Source organism: Panthera uncia, assembly GCF_023721935.1.
Source record: "Panthera uncia isolate 11264 chromosome B3 unlocalized genomic scaffold, Puncia_PCG_1.0 HiC_scaffold_2, whole genome shotgun sequence".
NCBI lineage: Eukaryota > Metazoa > Chordata > Mammalia > Carnivora > Felidae > Panthera > Panthera uncia.
Window position 1 is genome coordinate 2,561,780 of NW_026057583.1, and position 15,328 is coordinate 2,577,107.

At 53.6% G+C, this 15,328-nt stretch overlaps 1 protein-coding gene across 2 annotated transcripts in view; it reads right to left on the reverse strand.

Moving 5' to 3' along the window:
* The window catches only part of AP3B2 (adaptor related protein complex 3 subunit beta 2), a 33,499-nt gene that overhangs the window by 13,076 nt on the left and 5,095 nt on the right, over positions 1-15,328 (reverse strand). For both annotated transcript variants that reach the window (XM_049614253.1, XM_049614252.1), the window contains exons 2-14: positions 11,283-11,358; positions 11,076-11,150; positions 10,708-10,803; positions 5,097-5,257; positions 4,756-4,822; positions 4,475-4,657; positions 4,083-4,366; positions 3,600-3,654; positions 3,172-3,243; positions 1,808-1,870; positions 1,296-1,428; positions 933-1,042; positions 99-275 (exon numbers count right to left, since the gene is read on the reverse strand). In XM_049614253.1, coding sequence (XP_049470210.1) covers positions 99-275; positions 933-1,042; positions 1,296-1,428; positions 1,808-1,870; positions 3,172-3,243; positions 3,600-3,654; positions 4,083-4,366; positions 4,475-4,657; positions 4,756-4,822; positions 5,097-5,257; positions 10,708-10,803; positions 11,076-11,150; positions 11,283-11,358 — 1,552 coding nt within the window. The remainder of the gene's footprint in view (positions 1-98; positions 276-932; positions 1,043-1,295; positions 1,429-1,807; positions 1,871-3,171; positions 3,244-3,599; positions 3,655-4,082; positions 4,367-4,474; positions 4,658-4,755; positions 4,823-5,096; positions 5,258-10,707; positions 10,804-11,075; positions 11,151-11,282; positions 11,359-15,328) is intronic.

Genomic DNA, 15,328 nt, shown 5'->3' on the forward strand with positions numbered 1-15,328 from the left:
AGGCTGGAGTTCACACCTACCTGGTGAGGGTCCACGGACTCCTCCCTGGGCCATTTCTGGGGCCCGGCGTGTTTTAGGGGGCATCTCTGAAGCCTTACCTGCTTAGAGTTAGTCAGGTAGAGCTTGGCTGCCAGGTTGATGATCTGCAGCTTGACGATGTCCTCCTCTGCCGTGAAGGACTTGGCCATCTTTCTCAGGACGTCAGGCGCGATCTTGGGGACGTGCTCACAGTACTCGCCGATGAGCCACAGGATGCTGGCCCGGGCCATGGGCACCTGTGGGTGCGTAAGAGGAGTCAGGACTGGGGCTCGTGTGGAGATGTGGGTGGGCATGTGGCCTGCCAGGGAAATGGCATTCTTCCCGTGTGTGCTGGGCCAGGAACTGCGGGGTTCACACCCCTGTCCCGTGGGACAGACTAGAAGGCGAACGTTTCCTAAGCAGCATCCCCCCCTCTGCCCTGGGGGTTCGCTAGCAAGCGCAGAGCTTCCAAACCCCAAAGTCCGTCCAGGTTTTGTGTAAAAGACCGATTTCCTAGATCCGTTGTACCCTCCGTGCTTTAGTTCCATGCTATTCTTCCCGAACCTTCAAGGAATACCTTATCTTAGTGCTTCAAGTTACTGGTGCAACAGCAACACGCTAGGTTTTTCCAGTGCACCCTCGGCCACCCGCGGCCAGAGCTTTGGAGAAAACATGAGCGGCGGTACAGGTCTGGGAGCTCAGCAAGGGACCCTCAAGGGGAAAGCGAATCTTGGGCAACGAGTCAGGGTTGCCTGGTCCCATCTTTTCCCCTTTTCCACCTGCAGGCCCTTTCGGAGCCAGCACGGAAGGTGTGGAAGTCGGTTTCATCAGGGCTAGCGTGTTTCATCGCGGGGTTTTAAAATCATGGGGAGGAGGCCGGGACGGGAGGGCAACACGGGAGGTTCCTCCCTCGCCTGGATGTTGTCCGTGAGCTTGGCCAGGTGCTTGATGATCTCTCCGTGCTGCGCGGGCTGCATCTGCAGCAGCTTCTTAATGACAACCACCGACTCTGCGACCACCAGCTCTGCGGAGCGGGAAGGGAGAGTGTGGGCCCGGGGCGGTCACATGACCACACGCAGGTAGACGGACACCCCTGCAATGCCCCCAGACCCTTGGCTCTCTTCCACAACCCTGTGCGCTCCTCTGGTGGCCCTCGGGGACGCAGGAACACTTAAGACACGCATGGAGGTGGACAGAGGGACGAACACGCATTGTGCCTGGACGGATAGGTGCACACCCTCTGGTCGTCCAAGTTGGACACGCAGACAAGCACTGACCGTCGCGGTTGGACAGCAGCTGCACCAGGCCGTTGAGACAGGTGTCACGGACTCGGCCGATGTTGGTTGCACAGCGTCCAATGGCCTGGATAGTGGCTGCTACAAAGTCCTTGTCCATGCTGCGAATGTACGTCTGTGGGACACCACAACAGAGTGATCCCCAGCAGGCAGTGACCCTCAGTGATTCTGCCGGCTTGCGGGTGACCTTCAGGGAAGCTTGTCACCCCTCATTCAATCACTCATCATGCTAGAGACTAAACTCTGGGAGAGAGAGTGACGCCCTCAGCCACCGTGCGTGTCCCTTAGCCCAGAGCCAGCAGAAGGCTCTGGGAGGGGGCCTAAGACAACACTTTTTCCACTTCGGGCTCATAAGAGAAAGTTGGCCCATCGGGACGGTTCTCACTGAGCACAAGGAGCTGCGGGCACCTCTCGTGGACCCTCCGGCAGGCAGCTGGGCCCCAGCCCGACCTGAACTCCCGTAGGACAGTAGGGGTGTTGGGCCCCGGCCTTACCTGGAACTCCCGTAGGACAGTAGGGGTGTTGGTCTCATTGGCCAGGTTGGTCAACACTTCCAGCTGCAGGGAGACAGAAAGCGGGCAGGGTGGCCCGCAGGGTTTCTGTGCCCCCAAACCCCTCATTCCAAACACACTTCACAGACCGGAAAACAATCCCACGGACGGCCCTGCGTCATCCTTAAACTGATGAAGGAGATGACAGACTGGGAAACTTTCCCAAAAGGCAGGAGGACCAGTTTGTCTCTTAAATGGATGCCCTGACAGAGGACGCTTATAGAATGATCCTGTCACCTCTCCGCCTCCATGGAAAACAAAGCCTCCTGTTGCTTTTAGGTTAAAGAGCAATGTCCTTACCATGGTCTATAAACCCCTGTGGGATCTGACCGCTGTCTACCTCTGTTTTCACACCACTCTCCCCCTTGCCCTCTATGCTCCAGTCATACTGGCCTCTTGTCAGACCTCTTCCTGCCTCAGGGCCTTTGCATATACTGTTTCTTCTGTGGGGAGCAATTCTTGCCATTCCTGCCCCTGCACTTGCATAGACAATTCATATTCATTTCTCAGGCCTCAGCTCAAGCCTTGCTTCCTAGAGGAAAGCTTCCCTGACACAAGACTAGACGTCGTCCTAGTCTATGCTCTGACAGCCCTCTGCACTTCTCTTTCTTACCATATTTCTCAAGTGGCTTTTTACATTTGTTTTGTGATTGGCTGCTCGATGTCTCCTTCTCACCCCAACTAGACCGTCGGCTCCCCAAAGACAAGGTGTCTGATGAGTTTGCCCTGGCTTGTACCCCTAGATCTAGCTGTAACTGACACAGAGTAGATGTTCAGAGAGTCGCGATTAACTGCTGCTGAATGAAAACTACTCCATAAGAGCAGGCAGAGCCCGAATGGAATGTGGGTATGGGCTTCTGACACTTTTTCTGTGGGTGTATGTTTGCATAAAAGCCTGAGGGGGAAGATGTGTGGGGGTGAGAACACCGTGGGTGGAAGCCAAGAGACTGTAGCTAGCAAAGTATGAATTCTGGAATCAGCAGGACTGACTCTGGGGTAGCAACCTCACCTCCTGGGGTCTGCATTTTTATAAAATGGAGATAATGTACACTTCCTGAGGTTATTATGAAAATCAGGTTACTTCACATATGAAAAGTGGCACATATCTATTGGATAACAGGCAAAGGGCAGCTCCCTCCCCCGCCCCGGCCCCCATTAGCCCAGCTTCCTGGGCCAATACTCCTGGGTGGAGTGGCCACAGGTTCAGAAATAGGCAGGCCCCAGGGTGGCCACTGTGGATATCCCAGCGGGTAGGTGGGGGCAGGAAGGGGGCGGAAAGGCCGCAGGCACTTCTGTCCATCGCTCACCTTCAGGATCTTGATCTGGGTGGGGTCGGTGGATCTGATGTAGAAGCTCTTCAGGTAGGGCTCAAACATACCCTGTTGTGAGAGAAGCAGCCCCAAGGAGCTCCACCGCAGCCCCAGACTGGGGCTTCTCCAGAGCTACCCCACCTCTCCCGTTCTGGGGCCCAGAATCCTTCCTGCCTCATCGCTGCCCTTCCCACCCCCCTCTCAGATCTGACCAGGACTTTCTTCGCCAGATTTTCCTCCCTCGGCGGCCCTCAGGACCCAGACCCTGCTTCTCCTCCGTGTTTGGGGTCTCCCGTTTGCATTCTCTCCACAGCGAAGGCACTCCCCATCCTGCCTGTCCCCAGTGCCCCGCCCCCCCCCACCGCCCTGCACTCGCAGGAGCCACCCCTCGGAATATGCGAGGGCAGCCTAGGTCACTTGCTCACCCGGCGCTTGATGGACATGGTGGCCACGTTCTGGAGCACCACGTACTGCACCTCACTACGGAGAGGACAGGAAAGAGGTATCTGGGCCCCTCGACGGGGCCCAGGGGCAGCGAGTGGAGGGAAGAGAGGTGGGCCAAATAGGAGGGCGGGGAGGGCACCGGTCGGAGGAGGGCAAGACTGGGGTCCGTACAGGGTGGAGGGGTGGGGTGAAGGCGCGGGGCGTGATACGCCCAGGGTTTGAGAGAAGCCGGCAGGACCAGCCCACCCATCATGGGCGGGGCGGGGCGAAGTACGTCAGCCCCCGGTGTGGGCGGGGCGGGCTAGCCCACCCACCCCTCCCCGTGTGGGCGGGGCGCGGCCGGGCGGGTCGGCCCACGGGGTGGGCGGGGCGAGGCCGGGTGAGTCAGCCCACTGTGTCGGCGGGGCGGGGCGGGGCGGGGCGGGGCGGGGCGGCCCACGATGTGGGCGGGGCGGGACGCGCACCTGTGGCTGCGCAGCAGTCGCACTAGCGCCTTGGCGATGACGCCCACCTCCGCCTTGGGCGCCAGATGGAAGTAGAGCTGGGCCACCGCCATGACCACGGCGGCGCTGCGGCTCTGCAGCAGCGGCTTCGTGTTGCGCAGCAGCAGCCGGTGGTCGGGGTCCATGACGTAGGGCTTGCGGGCGGGCAGCGCAGCGGTGGCCGCCTCCTCCGAGCCCGGGCCCTTGGCCTCGTCCTCTTCCGAGCCGTAGAAGGCTTTCTCCGGGTTCTCCTCCAGCAGAGATTCCTGCAGGCGGAGACAGGGGGAGGGGGTGTCGGGGGCAGTGGAAACCTCCTCCCGGCCGCCCTCCTACGCACGCTGCCACAGCGAGGCCCGGGCACCCGGCCCACTCACGTTCTGGGTGGGGCTCAGGAACTGCGTGCGCGCGTAGCGGGTGAGCATGCTGATGATGACCACCTGCCCCCACTCCTCCACGTCGATGAGCAGGTTACAGAGCTTCCGGTAGTTCTTGTGTATCAGGTCGATGCGCTCGGGGCAGACCTCCTCGAAGGCCATCACCACACTGCCCGCCACCAGCTGGGGAACGGTCGGTGGCAAGAGGGTGAGCCGGAAGGGCAGAGAGCGCTTGCCCCGTCTCCTCTCCACCACCCGTCCCTGTGCGCCCATGTACACACCGTGGTCTTGTCGGCCAGAAGTTTCTCAATGACCTCGATCAGCTGGTCCTTCTGGTCCGAATCCAAACTGTGGGAGAAACTGTTAAGAGGGATTTGCCCCCCCCCACCTCCCACCTTTGTAATATTTGCCCAAACTGTGCTCACCTCCCCTACCCCAACCCTGTTCGTTAAGAAGTGTGAGCTGCCACCACCGCAGTTCTCCATCTCTCTCACTTCCCCAAACCGTCTTCAACCATCTGAGTACAAAAAAGGGGCAATCCGCAAGGCTTGGGAGAGGCCAGGGGTGGGCCCGGGGTTGGGAAACACTCCCCTGAGGAGCTAGGGGCGCGGCTGGGGCGTACCTGTAGAGTTTAGGGATGGCGTGAGCAGCTGTTTTCCGTACATAGGGTGACATGTCCGACGCAGCTTCCTTGATGGCCAGCATCATGATGGGCACAATGATGGGCACCCGGATGCTAGACAGGACGCGGAGGGCGCTGGCCCGAATCAGCTGGTTGGGGTCCTAAGGGCAGAGGTGGAGGCAGAGCCATGAGAGGGCACAATGGCCTGATGGAAAGGCCACACCCGTGGAACTCACTGTCCCTAGCTACCTACCACCGGTTCTTGCCTCCCTGACTCCCTGAGTGATTGCCCCTGCTAGGTACCCGGGGTGGGAGGGGGGTACTACTTGAGGGAACTGTTGGCCCCTGTTGCAGACATTTGACGCCCGAACAGTTAGGGCGATGGGTTGCTTCACTTTCGGGAAAGGTAAGAGTCTTTCAGAATACCTAAAGTTCCTGAAACACCTCCTGGTCCCTGCGTGGGGGTGGGGGTGGGGGGGTCTTTGTGTTGATGCAAGAGCTGACTGCCAGCAAATGCAAGCTGTCCTGCCTTCCAAAGAGTTGGTTAACACTCCCTTCTCCCAGCAACCTCCCAAAAGTTGATCTTCTTCCTCTTCCTCCAGTGTTTAAAACAGAATAGGTATGTAGGCCCCTTCTCTTTGTTCCTCTGCTTCCAATCCACACCTGAGAAGAGCGTTAGACACAGTATATTGTAATCGTGCACGAGGGGCAGCAGTAGCTGTAAATTGCCGTGAACCTTTTTTTTTAATTAAAAAAATTTGTTTAATGTTTATTTATTTTTGAGAGAGAGACAGAGACAGAGCATGAGTGGGGGAGGGGCAGAGAGAGAGGGAGACACAGAATCCGAAGCAGGCTCCGGGCTCCGAGCTGTCAGCACGGAGCCCGACGCGGGGCTTGAACCCACAAACCTCGAGATCGTGAGCTTTAGTCGGAGCTTAACCATCTGAGCCCCCCAAGGCGCCCCTGCTGTGAATCTCACAGAATGCTGGGCAACGGGAGAGGTGACTGGACACTAAAGAGCAGACACTTCACTGATGTTCTAAAATGGAGAAAGAGAAGATCCACAAAATGACAGGGGAAGATGATGGTAACCCCTGTCAAAATTCTACAGTTGATTTTTAAACACATGGTTTAGAAGCACGTATTTAAAAGGCAGGAGTCTGTATTTTCTTAGAGTCGAATCATATCATATCCACTGCTATAACCTGTATTTCTTTTTTCCCCCCTTTTATTTGGAAAGGATTATGGATTCACAGGAGGCTACTAGAAAAAATTCTTTTTTCCTTTTTGATAGGGTAACTAGGCTGGTCGATATTAACACTGTGTATGTCGATTTCAGCAAGGCATTGGGGGGAGCCTCCTAGCATTGCCTAGATTGCCATTTTGATGCAAGCCTTTTGTTTTACTTAATATAGAATCATTTTAAGAGCAGAATCCATATCTATTTTGTCTCTGTATCACCACAGCCCTTTACACGTGAAAGGGGTTAAGAAATTTTTCTGCTATTGAATAAGATCCTTTCTAACAAGATAAGAAAGTGCCAGCTGACTGTATAATTAGATGGATCCACAACTTGGTAAAACGTTGTGCTTGGGGAAGGTTGATTAACAGATTGGTGTCAACTTGGAAACATGATATGCCAGGGGACTCACAATCTGATGCCCTGGTCTGTACAATCTATTAACATGTTGGAAGACACAAAATCAGGAGGACAAAATTAAGATTTAGAATCGCCCCGAGTTGGATGTTATGCTAAACCAATAAAATGAAATATAATAGGGCTTCATAAGGGATTCCAGGGACCAACTGCATAAAGACAGGATGTAGGGAGACCTAGATTATCTGACTGCTCACTGGAGGTTTGTCTGAATTGAGCCAACCACATTAGTGAGCTGCTAAGAAAACAGTCTCAGGCTGGCTTGATAAAAAGAAGGGAGAAAACTGGATGGAAATGAATGGTTCTAATATGCAGGAGAGCCCAAAATCATTAACAACAACAGAAAGAAAATGAGTTTTAGGGGAACACATATATCATGTGATACCATTTACAAAACAATATTGTATATTATTTACAAATGTGTAAATAAGCCGTGAAAGAATAAATACATACACATGAATTATAAACAGAAGATACATAGGGGGCTTTGGCTGTTGATAAATGTTTCGTTTCTTATGCTGGGTATACAGATATTCACTTTATTATTCTTTGTGCCTTTTGTGAGTCTGAAATAAATTTAAAAAAATTATAGCTCTGGAGGTTTTGACACGATATAATGCTTAAAAAAAAGTTGTAATGTCTAAAAATGAGGCGAGTTGCCTTATGAAGGAGTGACGTCTCTATCACTGGAGATGATCTGTCAGAAGGTCATGTTCTAGAGCAAAGGTTGGCATACTACAGCCCTCAGGCCAAATCTGTCTTCTGCCTTTTTTATAAATAAAGACTCATTGGAAGCTGGCCATGCCCACTCATTTATGGCTTCTTACATACTTCAAGGGCAAAGTTGAGTGTTGCAAGATTGAGGCTGTATGGCCCTAAAAAGTCTACATTACTCTCTGTCAGGATACAGAAAAAGTTTGCTGACCACTGTTCTAGAAAAATCATTTCTTTGAATGGGCTCAGTGGGCACAAGCAGAGGAGGAACAGAGCACGAGCAGGGGAGGAACAGAAAGAGAGGGAGACACAAAATCCGAAGCAGGCTCCAGGCTCCAAGCTGTCACCACAGAGCCCAACGTGGGGCTTGAACCCACGGACCATGAGATCATGACCTGAGCCGAAGTCGGACGCTTAATGGGCTGAGCCACCCAGGTGCCCCTCTGGTTTTCTCAAAGGGGAAATTCAGGGGCAGACTGTAGAAACTACAGCTAAATGTAAAACCTGTGCCAAAAATTCCAGAATGGGGGGCGCCTGAGTGGCTCAGTTGGTTGAGCGTCCGACTTCAGCTCAGGTCATGATCTCATAGTTTGTGGGTTCGAGCCCCACATCAGGCTCTGTGCTGACAGCTCAGAGCCTGCAGCCTGTTTCAGATTCTGTGTCTCCCTCTCTCTCTACCCCTCCCTTGCTCATGCTCTGTCTCTCTCTGTCTCAAAATAAATAAACATTAAAAAAATTTTTTTTTTAATTCCAGAATGGTTCTTCCAAAATGATTTAACCCTGATTCAAACCAAAAGATTACTTGCCAATCTAGACAGATCAATGGATTGATCCCGTGGTTTTGACTTTAAAAGTTAACATAGCACCACGTGTGGTCTAAAGAGACCCCGGTATTGCCGAATGAATGACGGGTATATTCAAGTGCCTGTGCTTCCTACCCCACCTCAGAGAAGCAGACCTTGTCGGCCTCTCCTGCTCGCCACAGCACAGTGACCCAGGGGGGCAGTCAATCCTCCCCCCTGCTCAGCAACCCACAGAACCAGCTGGACATGAAAAGCTGAGCTGGACCTTTCAGAGACACTCTCACAGGAATGTGAACCAAATATGTGGAAAGTCTAGGGAGGGGAGTTAGTGGTTGACATCTGACATCTGGCAGTGATACTGTCTTCTGTATCCTTGACATATACAGACCAGAAGGGCACACAGTGGAGACCATCAAGCATACGTTTAATATGCAAAACAAAAGGTGAGGATATTCAGCTGAAATAGTGAGAAGGGATTCAGCCCCCACTCTATTCTAAAGGACTTGAGGGGCGCCCGGGTGGCTCAGTCGGTTAAGCGTCCAATCTCGGTTTCGGCTCAGGTCATGATCTCACAATTTGGTGAGTTCGAGCCCCACATCAGGCTCTGTGCTGACAGGGCAGAGCCTGCTTCGGATTCTGTCTCTCCCTCTTTCTCTGCCCCTCCCCCACTCACACTGTCTCTGTCTCTCTCAAAAGAAATCTATAAACTTAAAACAAAAAAAAGATTTAAAGGACTTAAATCTTCCTGCCCCTTCCCTTAAGTGATTTCAATTTCGACATGCTCCAAAAAGCCTTTCAGTACAACAGACGGACAGCAGTCTTTCAAAGTGGGTGTTCTGCAGACACTGGGGCATCTCACACAAGTCAGCTACTTCCGGTGCCAAACGGAAGGCTCATCACCTGTTTCAACTCTAGAGGAATAATCCGCTGTACTGAACTCACTGAGAACGGGCAGCCGGGTGTTATGGCGTCTGCGCTGACCTTCGAACCCAACCTCTCCCGCAGGGTGAATCTCGATGTCTTCCTCTCCACGGAGCTCATTTGTTTTCAGTAAACCCTTTTGTCCTCCCCAAGTTCCAAAGTCATCGTTCTCCACGGAAACCCAGACTTGGTGAACCTCCTAGTGCCAAGGCTGTGACACACGGAGGTGAGGAACCCAGGCCAGCTGTCCCCTGCCCGGAAGCCTGTCTGAAGGACGTCGACTTCTGCCCGGTTGTGGACCACGATTCCTTCACGCCAACGGGGGCGAGACCCAGGGCTCTCTGCTCTCAGGGACGCAAGTGGTTTATGTTTGAGGCGGCCATTATCACAGGCTCCTCAGAGGAGGAGAGACACGGTCTCTGGGCAGCCACCTCATCTCTCAAGCCCCTTCTGAGCTGGCCTCCACCCTCTGGGGGTCCCACTAATGAGGGAGCCAAAGGCAAGCTGACAGCAAAGCACGAGCTAGAGCTAGCCATCCCCCCTCCCCACCGGGTGGGACACGTGTGACACTCCTCAGACACTCCTGGCTGCCCGAGGACACAGGAAAGGGAAAAACAAATAGCTAACTGATGGCGATCACGGTCCCGCGGGACGCGGGTCTCCATCAGTCTGCAACTGTCTTAATGATTCATAAGAAAAAAGGGCAGTCTCCAGAATCCTATAGACTCAATTTCCTGGAGCCCTAACATCACCCTCCCCTCCGTGGTGATGGGGGAAACAAAGACAAGAAGAAAATGTAGATTAAAATTAAATTAAATCTGTTTTGAGAGAGAAAGAGAGAGAAGCAGGGCTCTGTTTCTACCCAAAGTGGGGCTCGTGTTCACCCGACGCGGGGCTCGAAGTCCCAGAACTGTGAGGTCATGCCCTGAACCGATGTCAGACGCTTGCCACCCAGGAGCCCCAATAAAATTAAATTTCTTTACAACCTGCAGCCCACTGACAAATACCCGAGGCAGGCAGAGTAGAACATTCCTGCGGGAACTCCCTTCTGTCTTAATGTGAATGCTTTGCTAGAGGGAAAAATAACTTCAGCTCAACAAGAGCAAGGCCTCCAGTATCTGAAGAGTCCTCTTTAGCATAGGAAAGTCCGCTTGGAAACCTCCCTCTTTCCTTAACCCCCCCCCCCCCCCGCAACTTCCTAGTATGTAACCAGTGTCTCCTCACAGCCCCAGTGCAGCTCTTTCTGCCCACGAGTCCTGTCCCCGTGCGTTCATAAAATCACCTTTTTGCACCGAAGACATCTCAAGAGTTCCTTCCCGGCCATTGGCTTGGACCCCCCCCCCCCCCCCCCAACACTTAACGCCACAGCAGCACCGGTCCTCTTGTCTGACTCTGACCCTCCCAAGTCTAGGCGGACAGGAAGGGGCCTCCAAGACCGTCCCCCACGCACAGGCCTCTCCCCGGGCTGCCCCTCCAACGTGGCGCCCGCGAGACCCGGCCCGGGGCGCGAACTGACCTTCAGGCCGCGCTGGAAGGTGGAGATGGACAGCAGGGCCAGATCTTGCTGTTCTTCCGCGTAGCGCACCAGGTACACGTAGACCAGCTTCTTCACCTGGGAGCAGAAGGGCTTCTCAGCAGGACTGCCGCCCCCACCCAATGAGACGTCACCGCCTGGCCGGCTGTGGTCCCGCGTGCGCCCCGGGGTCCTTGGCTCGGATCTACGTCTGCTTGGGGGACGCAGGAACAGGGTCTTCTCCTGAGCCGAGGGCATCCCGAGCAAGTCGGGCCCCCGGGGGGCCGCATGGTGCCTTTCCTCGCCCCGACCGGCTGGCGCTTACTCCCGGTGGGGGCGGGCGCGCGACCCCCTCGCCCCGCGCTGCCTACCTCTATGTTCTTACAGGCCACGTTCTTCACCACGGCCGGAAACAGGTCGGAGGCGTTCTTTCCCCTGGCGATCATCTGGGGGGGGGGGGTCGCAGTAGGGGGAGAAGGGAGGAGGCCCACACCTATTAGGAGAAGGTCCACCGGGAGCCCAGAAGGGCTGCTCTTCGACCCCTCCCGCGGACCGGGGCGGCCCCTTCCCCCACTCACAGCCACGATGGTCTTCATGGCCTCCAGCTTGAGGGAATCTTTGTTGGTGTCCAGCATCTCCTTCAGGTCATCGTGCCTGGGGGTGGGGCAGGCACAGGGGGTCAGCGGAGGGTACGAGGGTGGGGCTGGGGGTATCCTCCGGGAGGATCCAGGCAGAAGGAAGGGACACGGGCAGGGGACTTGGGGTCAGGAGAAACGCGGGCCTGCCCGTGGTATGGGTTGAACTGGGTCCTCCTCCAAAAAGATATATCGAAGCCCTAACCCCTAGGACTCCAGAATGTGACCCTATTTGGAAATAGGGTCGCTGCAGTTGTAATTCCTTAGGATGACGTCACACTGGGGTAGGGAGGGCCCCTAATCCTGTCTGTCGGGTGTTCTGGTAAGAAGACAGCCACGTGGGGCGCCTGGGTGGCTCAGTCGGTTAAGCATCCGACTTCAGCTCAGGTCACGATCTCACAGTCCGTGAGTTCGAGCCCCGTGTCAGGCTCTGGGCTGACGGCTCGGAGCCTGGAGCCTGCTTCGGATTCTGTGTCTCCCTCTCTCTCTGCCCCTCCCCCGTTCATGCTCTGTCTCTCTCTGTCTCAAAAATAAATAAACTTAAAAAAAAAAAAAAGAAGACAACCACGTGAAGAGACAGAGACGCAGGGAGAATGCCATGTGAAGACAGAGCATTGGAGTGATCCATGAAAGATTGCCAGGAAACTACCAGAAGCTAGGAAGGGGCGAGGAAGGATCCTCCTACAGGTTTCAGAGGGAGCACGGCCCTGCAGGCACCTTGATTTCGGACTTCCGGCCTCCAGATCTGTGAGACCGTAAAGTTTTGTTGTTCTAAACCATGCACTTGGCAGTACTTTGTTACAGCAGGCCCTAGGACACCCATACAGCCAGTGACCCAGAGCCAGAAGACAAGAGGAAGGGTTCGGGGTGGGAAAGGTGTGGACTCCACCCAGAGAATGGCCAGTTGGGTAGATGGGAAGGATCTGGAGCCAGTGCAAAGGAGGCGGTGTCAGAACAACAGCAGGATGCCCTTGCCCTTGCCCCACGAGTGTGTTCCCAGGCCCCGACTCCAGGACTGGACTGGACGGGTCCCAGTCACTCCAGAATCTGGTGAGATGGTCTCCCAGCAAAAGCCAGACCCGTCACTTAACATTCAACAGTGATTACAGGAAGTGAAAAAACCCTAATGGGAGAAATAAATGAAGATCTGAACAAATGTCCCCTTGCACGTGGCTGAAGGGAATACAGGTAATCCTGAGGCCAATACACAAATTTCATGCAATGTCCATTGAAATTTCAGTGAAGGCACTTGGTCAAACCTCCTCAAATGGCAGCAAAAACCCCAAAGAATAGTTTGGGGAAAGAAGAGAACAAGGCCACAGTGACAGACAACACACCCTCCTGAAATTCAAAATACAAAACAACATGACAGTGACCAAAAGCCCCATGGTACCAGGTTAAAAGATGGAAAGTCAAAGGTCATATGGGACAAGTTCATAAATGGATCTAAATGGATACATTAGGAACAAGAACTCACCAATGGAAGGGAGAACCATTTTTCCCTGTAAATAAACACCGCTGGGACAAACAAGCAGCAAAGATTTTAACTTGCACATGCATCTCACACCTAAATAAACCCTGCACCTGTTATTTTTTTTAATGTTTGTTTATTTTTGAGAGAGAGAGAGAGAGAGAGGGGGACAGAGCACGAGTGGGGGAGGGGCAGAGAGAGAGGGAGACTCAGAATCCAAAGCAGGCTCCAGGCTCCGAGCTGTCACCACAGAGCCCGACGCGGGGCTCGAACCCACAAACTGTGAGATCATGACCTGAGCTGAAGTCGGACGCTTAACCGACTGAGCCCCCAAGCACCCTGTTTAGTGACATTATTTTTAAATATGTAAGTTATAAAGGGGAAATTTTTACATTCAAGGTCATAAAGTTATCAGTAACCAGATGGCTTGGTTCAATTTTATTTTAACTTTGGTATATAAAACAAAAAAATAAAATAAAATAAAATAAAAATGAAAGCAAATAAGGCGACTGTATTTGTTCCCTAGAGCTGCCGTAACAAAGTACCACAGACTGGAAGGCTTAAACGACCTATATTATTTTCGCAGGATTTTGGAGACTAGAAGTCTGAGGCAGTGTCAGGAGGCATGGTTTCTTCCGAGGCCTCTCTCCTGGCCTCACAGATGACTGTCTTCCTGTATCTTAAAATTTTTTTAAATGCTTACTCATTTTTGAGAGAGAGACAGGGACGGAGCACCAGCAGGGGAGGGGCAAGGAGAAGGGGAGACACAGAACCTAAAGCAGGTTGCAGGCCCTGAGCTGTCAGCACAGAGCCCGACCCGGGGCTCGAACTCACAGACCATGAGATCATGACGGGAGCTGAAGTCAGACGCTCAACCGACTGAGCCACCCGGGCACCCCTAGCTTCCTGTATCTTCACATGGTCTCCCCTCTGGGTGTCCCCGTGTCCGAATTTCCTCTTCTTACAAGGACACCAGATTGGATTAGGATTGGGGCCCACCCTAATGACTTCACTTTAACATAACCACCGCTTTAAAGACCCCTACTCAAAATAGTCACATTCTGAAGCAGTGGGGGTTAGGACTTCAACATAGGAATTTGAAGGGGACACAATCCAGCCTATGACAGCAACAGAGAGGACATTATTTGGGATGTGGCAAATACAAGTTCAACATTCAAAATTAAGTACTGCTATCGATTTAAGATCTGTTTCTAGCATTCGCTGTCAGGGCTGCTGCAAGCACATCCAACCATCTGCTTGTCCCTCCAAGTGGACACAGCCCTGAGCTGTTGCTCCCCAGTCAATGAGCGGAGTATAGTCTGCTATTCCTCGGCCCGGTGCCCTTGTGCAATGAACAGCCTGCCCAACCATACTCAGAGGTGCAGGGGCTGGTGGTCAAAGAAGTGAACAGAGAACTGTGAATGAGCCCGTGGAAAAATGTGTCTATCCGCAGCCCAGAGAGCTGTGGGACAAGGGATACACTCATGCGTTGCCAAGACAGTTCCAAAATGTGGTGAGCAGCTGTGTGTGCAGTCCCGCACGGTTCTCCCATTTCCCAGATGATACTCGGATAACCCACAACTTTTGGCCCAGGTAGGAGAACCCAGTCTAGAAAGGTATCACTGGCAGTAGAAATTGAAAAGCAGTGAAACGTTTAGGGGCGCCCGGGTGGCTCTGTCGGTTAAGCGCCCAAATTTGGCTCAGGTCATGATCTCACGGTTTGTGGGTTCGAGCCCCACGTCGGGCTCTGTGCTGATGGCTTGCAGCCTGGAGCCCGTTTCGGATTCTGTGTCTCCCTCTCTCTCCGCCCCTCCCCCACTCACACTCTGTGTCTCTCTCTGTCTCTCAAAAATGAATCAACGTTAAAAAATTAAAAAAAAAGAAAAAAAAAAGAAAAAGGCAGCGAAACATTTAGAAACAACAGACGGCCAGAAATCGGAAGGAGCAGTGTCAGCAGGGAAGAGCGTGACGAGAGTCACAGAGGCAAACGTGACTGTGTGGCTGACGTGGAGAGACGAGTAAGCGGCAGAGGCTAAGAGGAGGAGAACGCAGAACGGCACACGCCTATTCCGAAGGCTGCATTTTGCAGATGCCGGAGTGCCTAACACACACTCAGAAGGGACGGAAGGGCTGCTAAGAAACAGAGGTTCCGAGGGTTTACAAAGCGTCCTGCCCGAACAGATTTTTTTGATGGAAAGCAAAGCAGAAAGATGAGGCCTTCTGGAACACAGCGGACGTGCTAGCTGTTAGATGAGGGCAGAAGATGTCCAGCCCCAGTCATGCTGATCACTTGGGAGATGCCCGCAAAATCAGAGGATACTTTCCCATGGCCGAGCCGGGGCCCCGTCACTCTGCCCAACACCCACCCGGTGGCCAGTTCCTAAGGGGCGGAGCTCAGGACGGGGCGGGGTGGGCGGGGGGAACTGTCTATGGAAAGAGGTACAGACCGGTCAGCTGGGCCTGGGCGGCACTGGGGCTGCAGGAAGAATGAAAGCCGGGCGCCACCACCCCCGGGCTA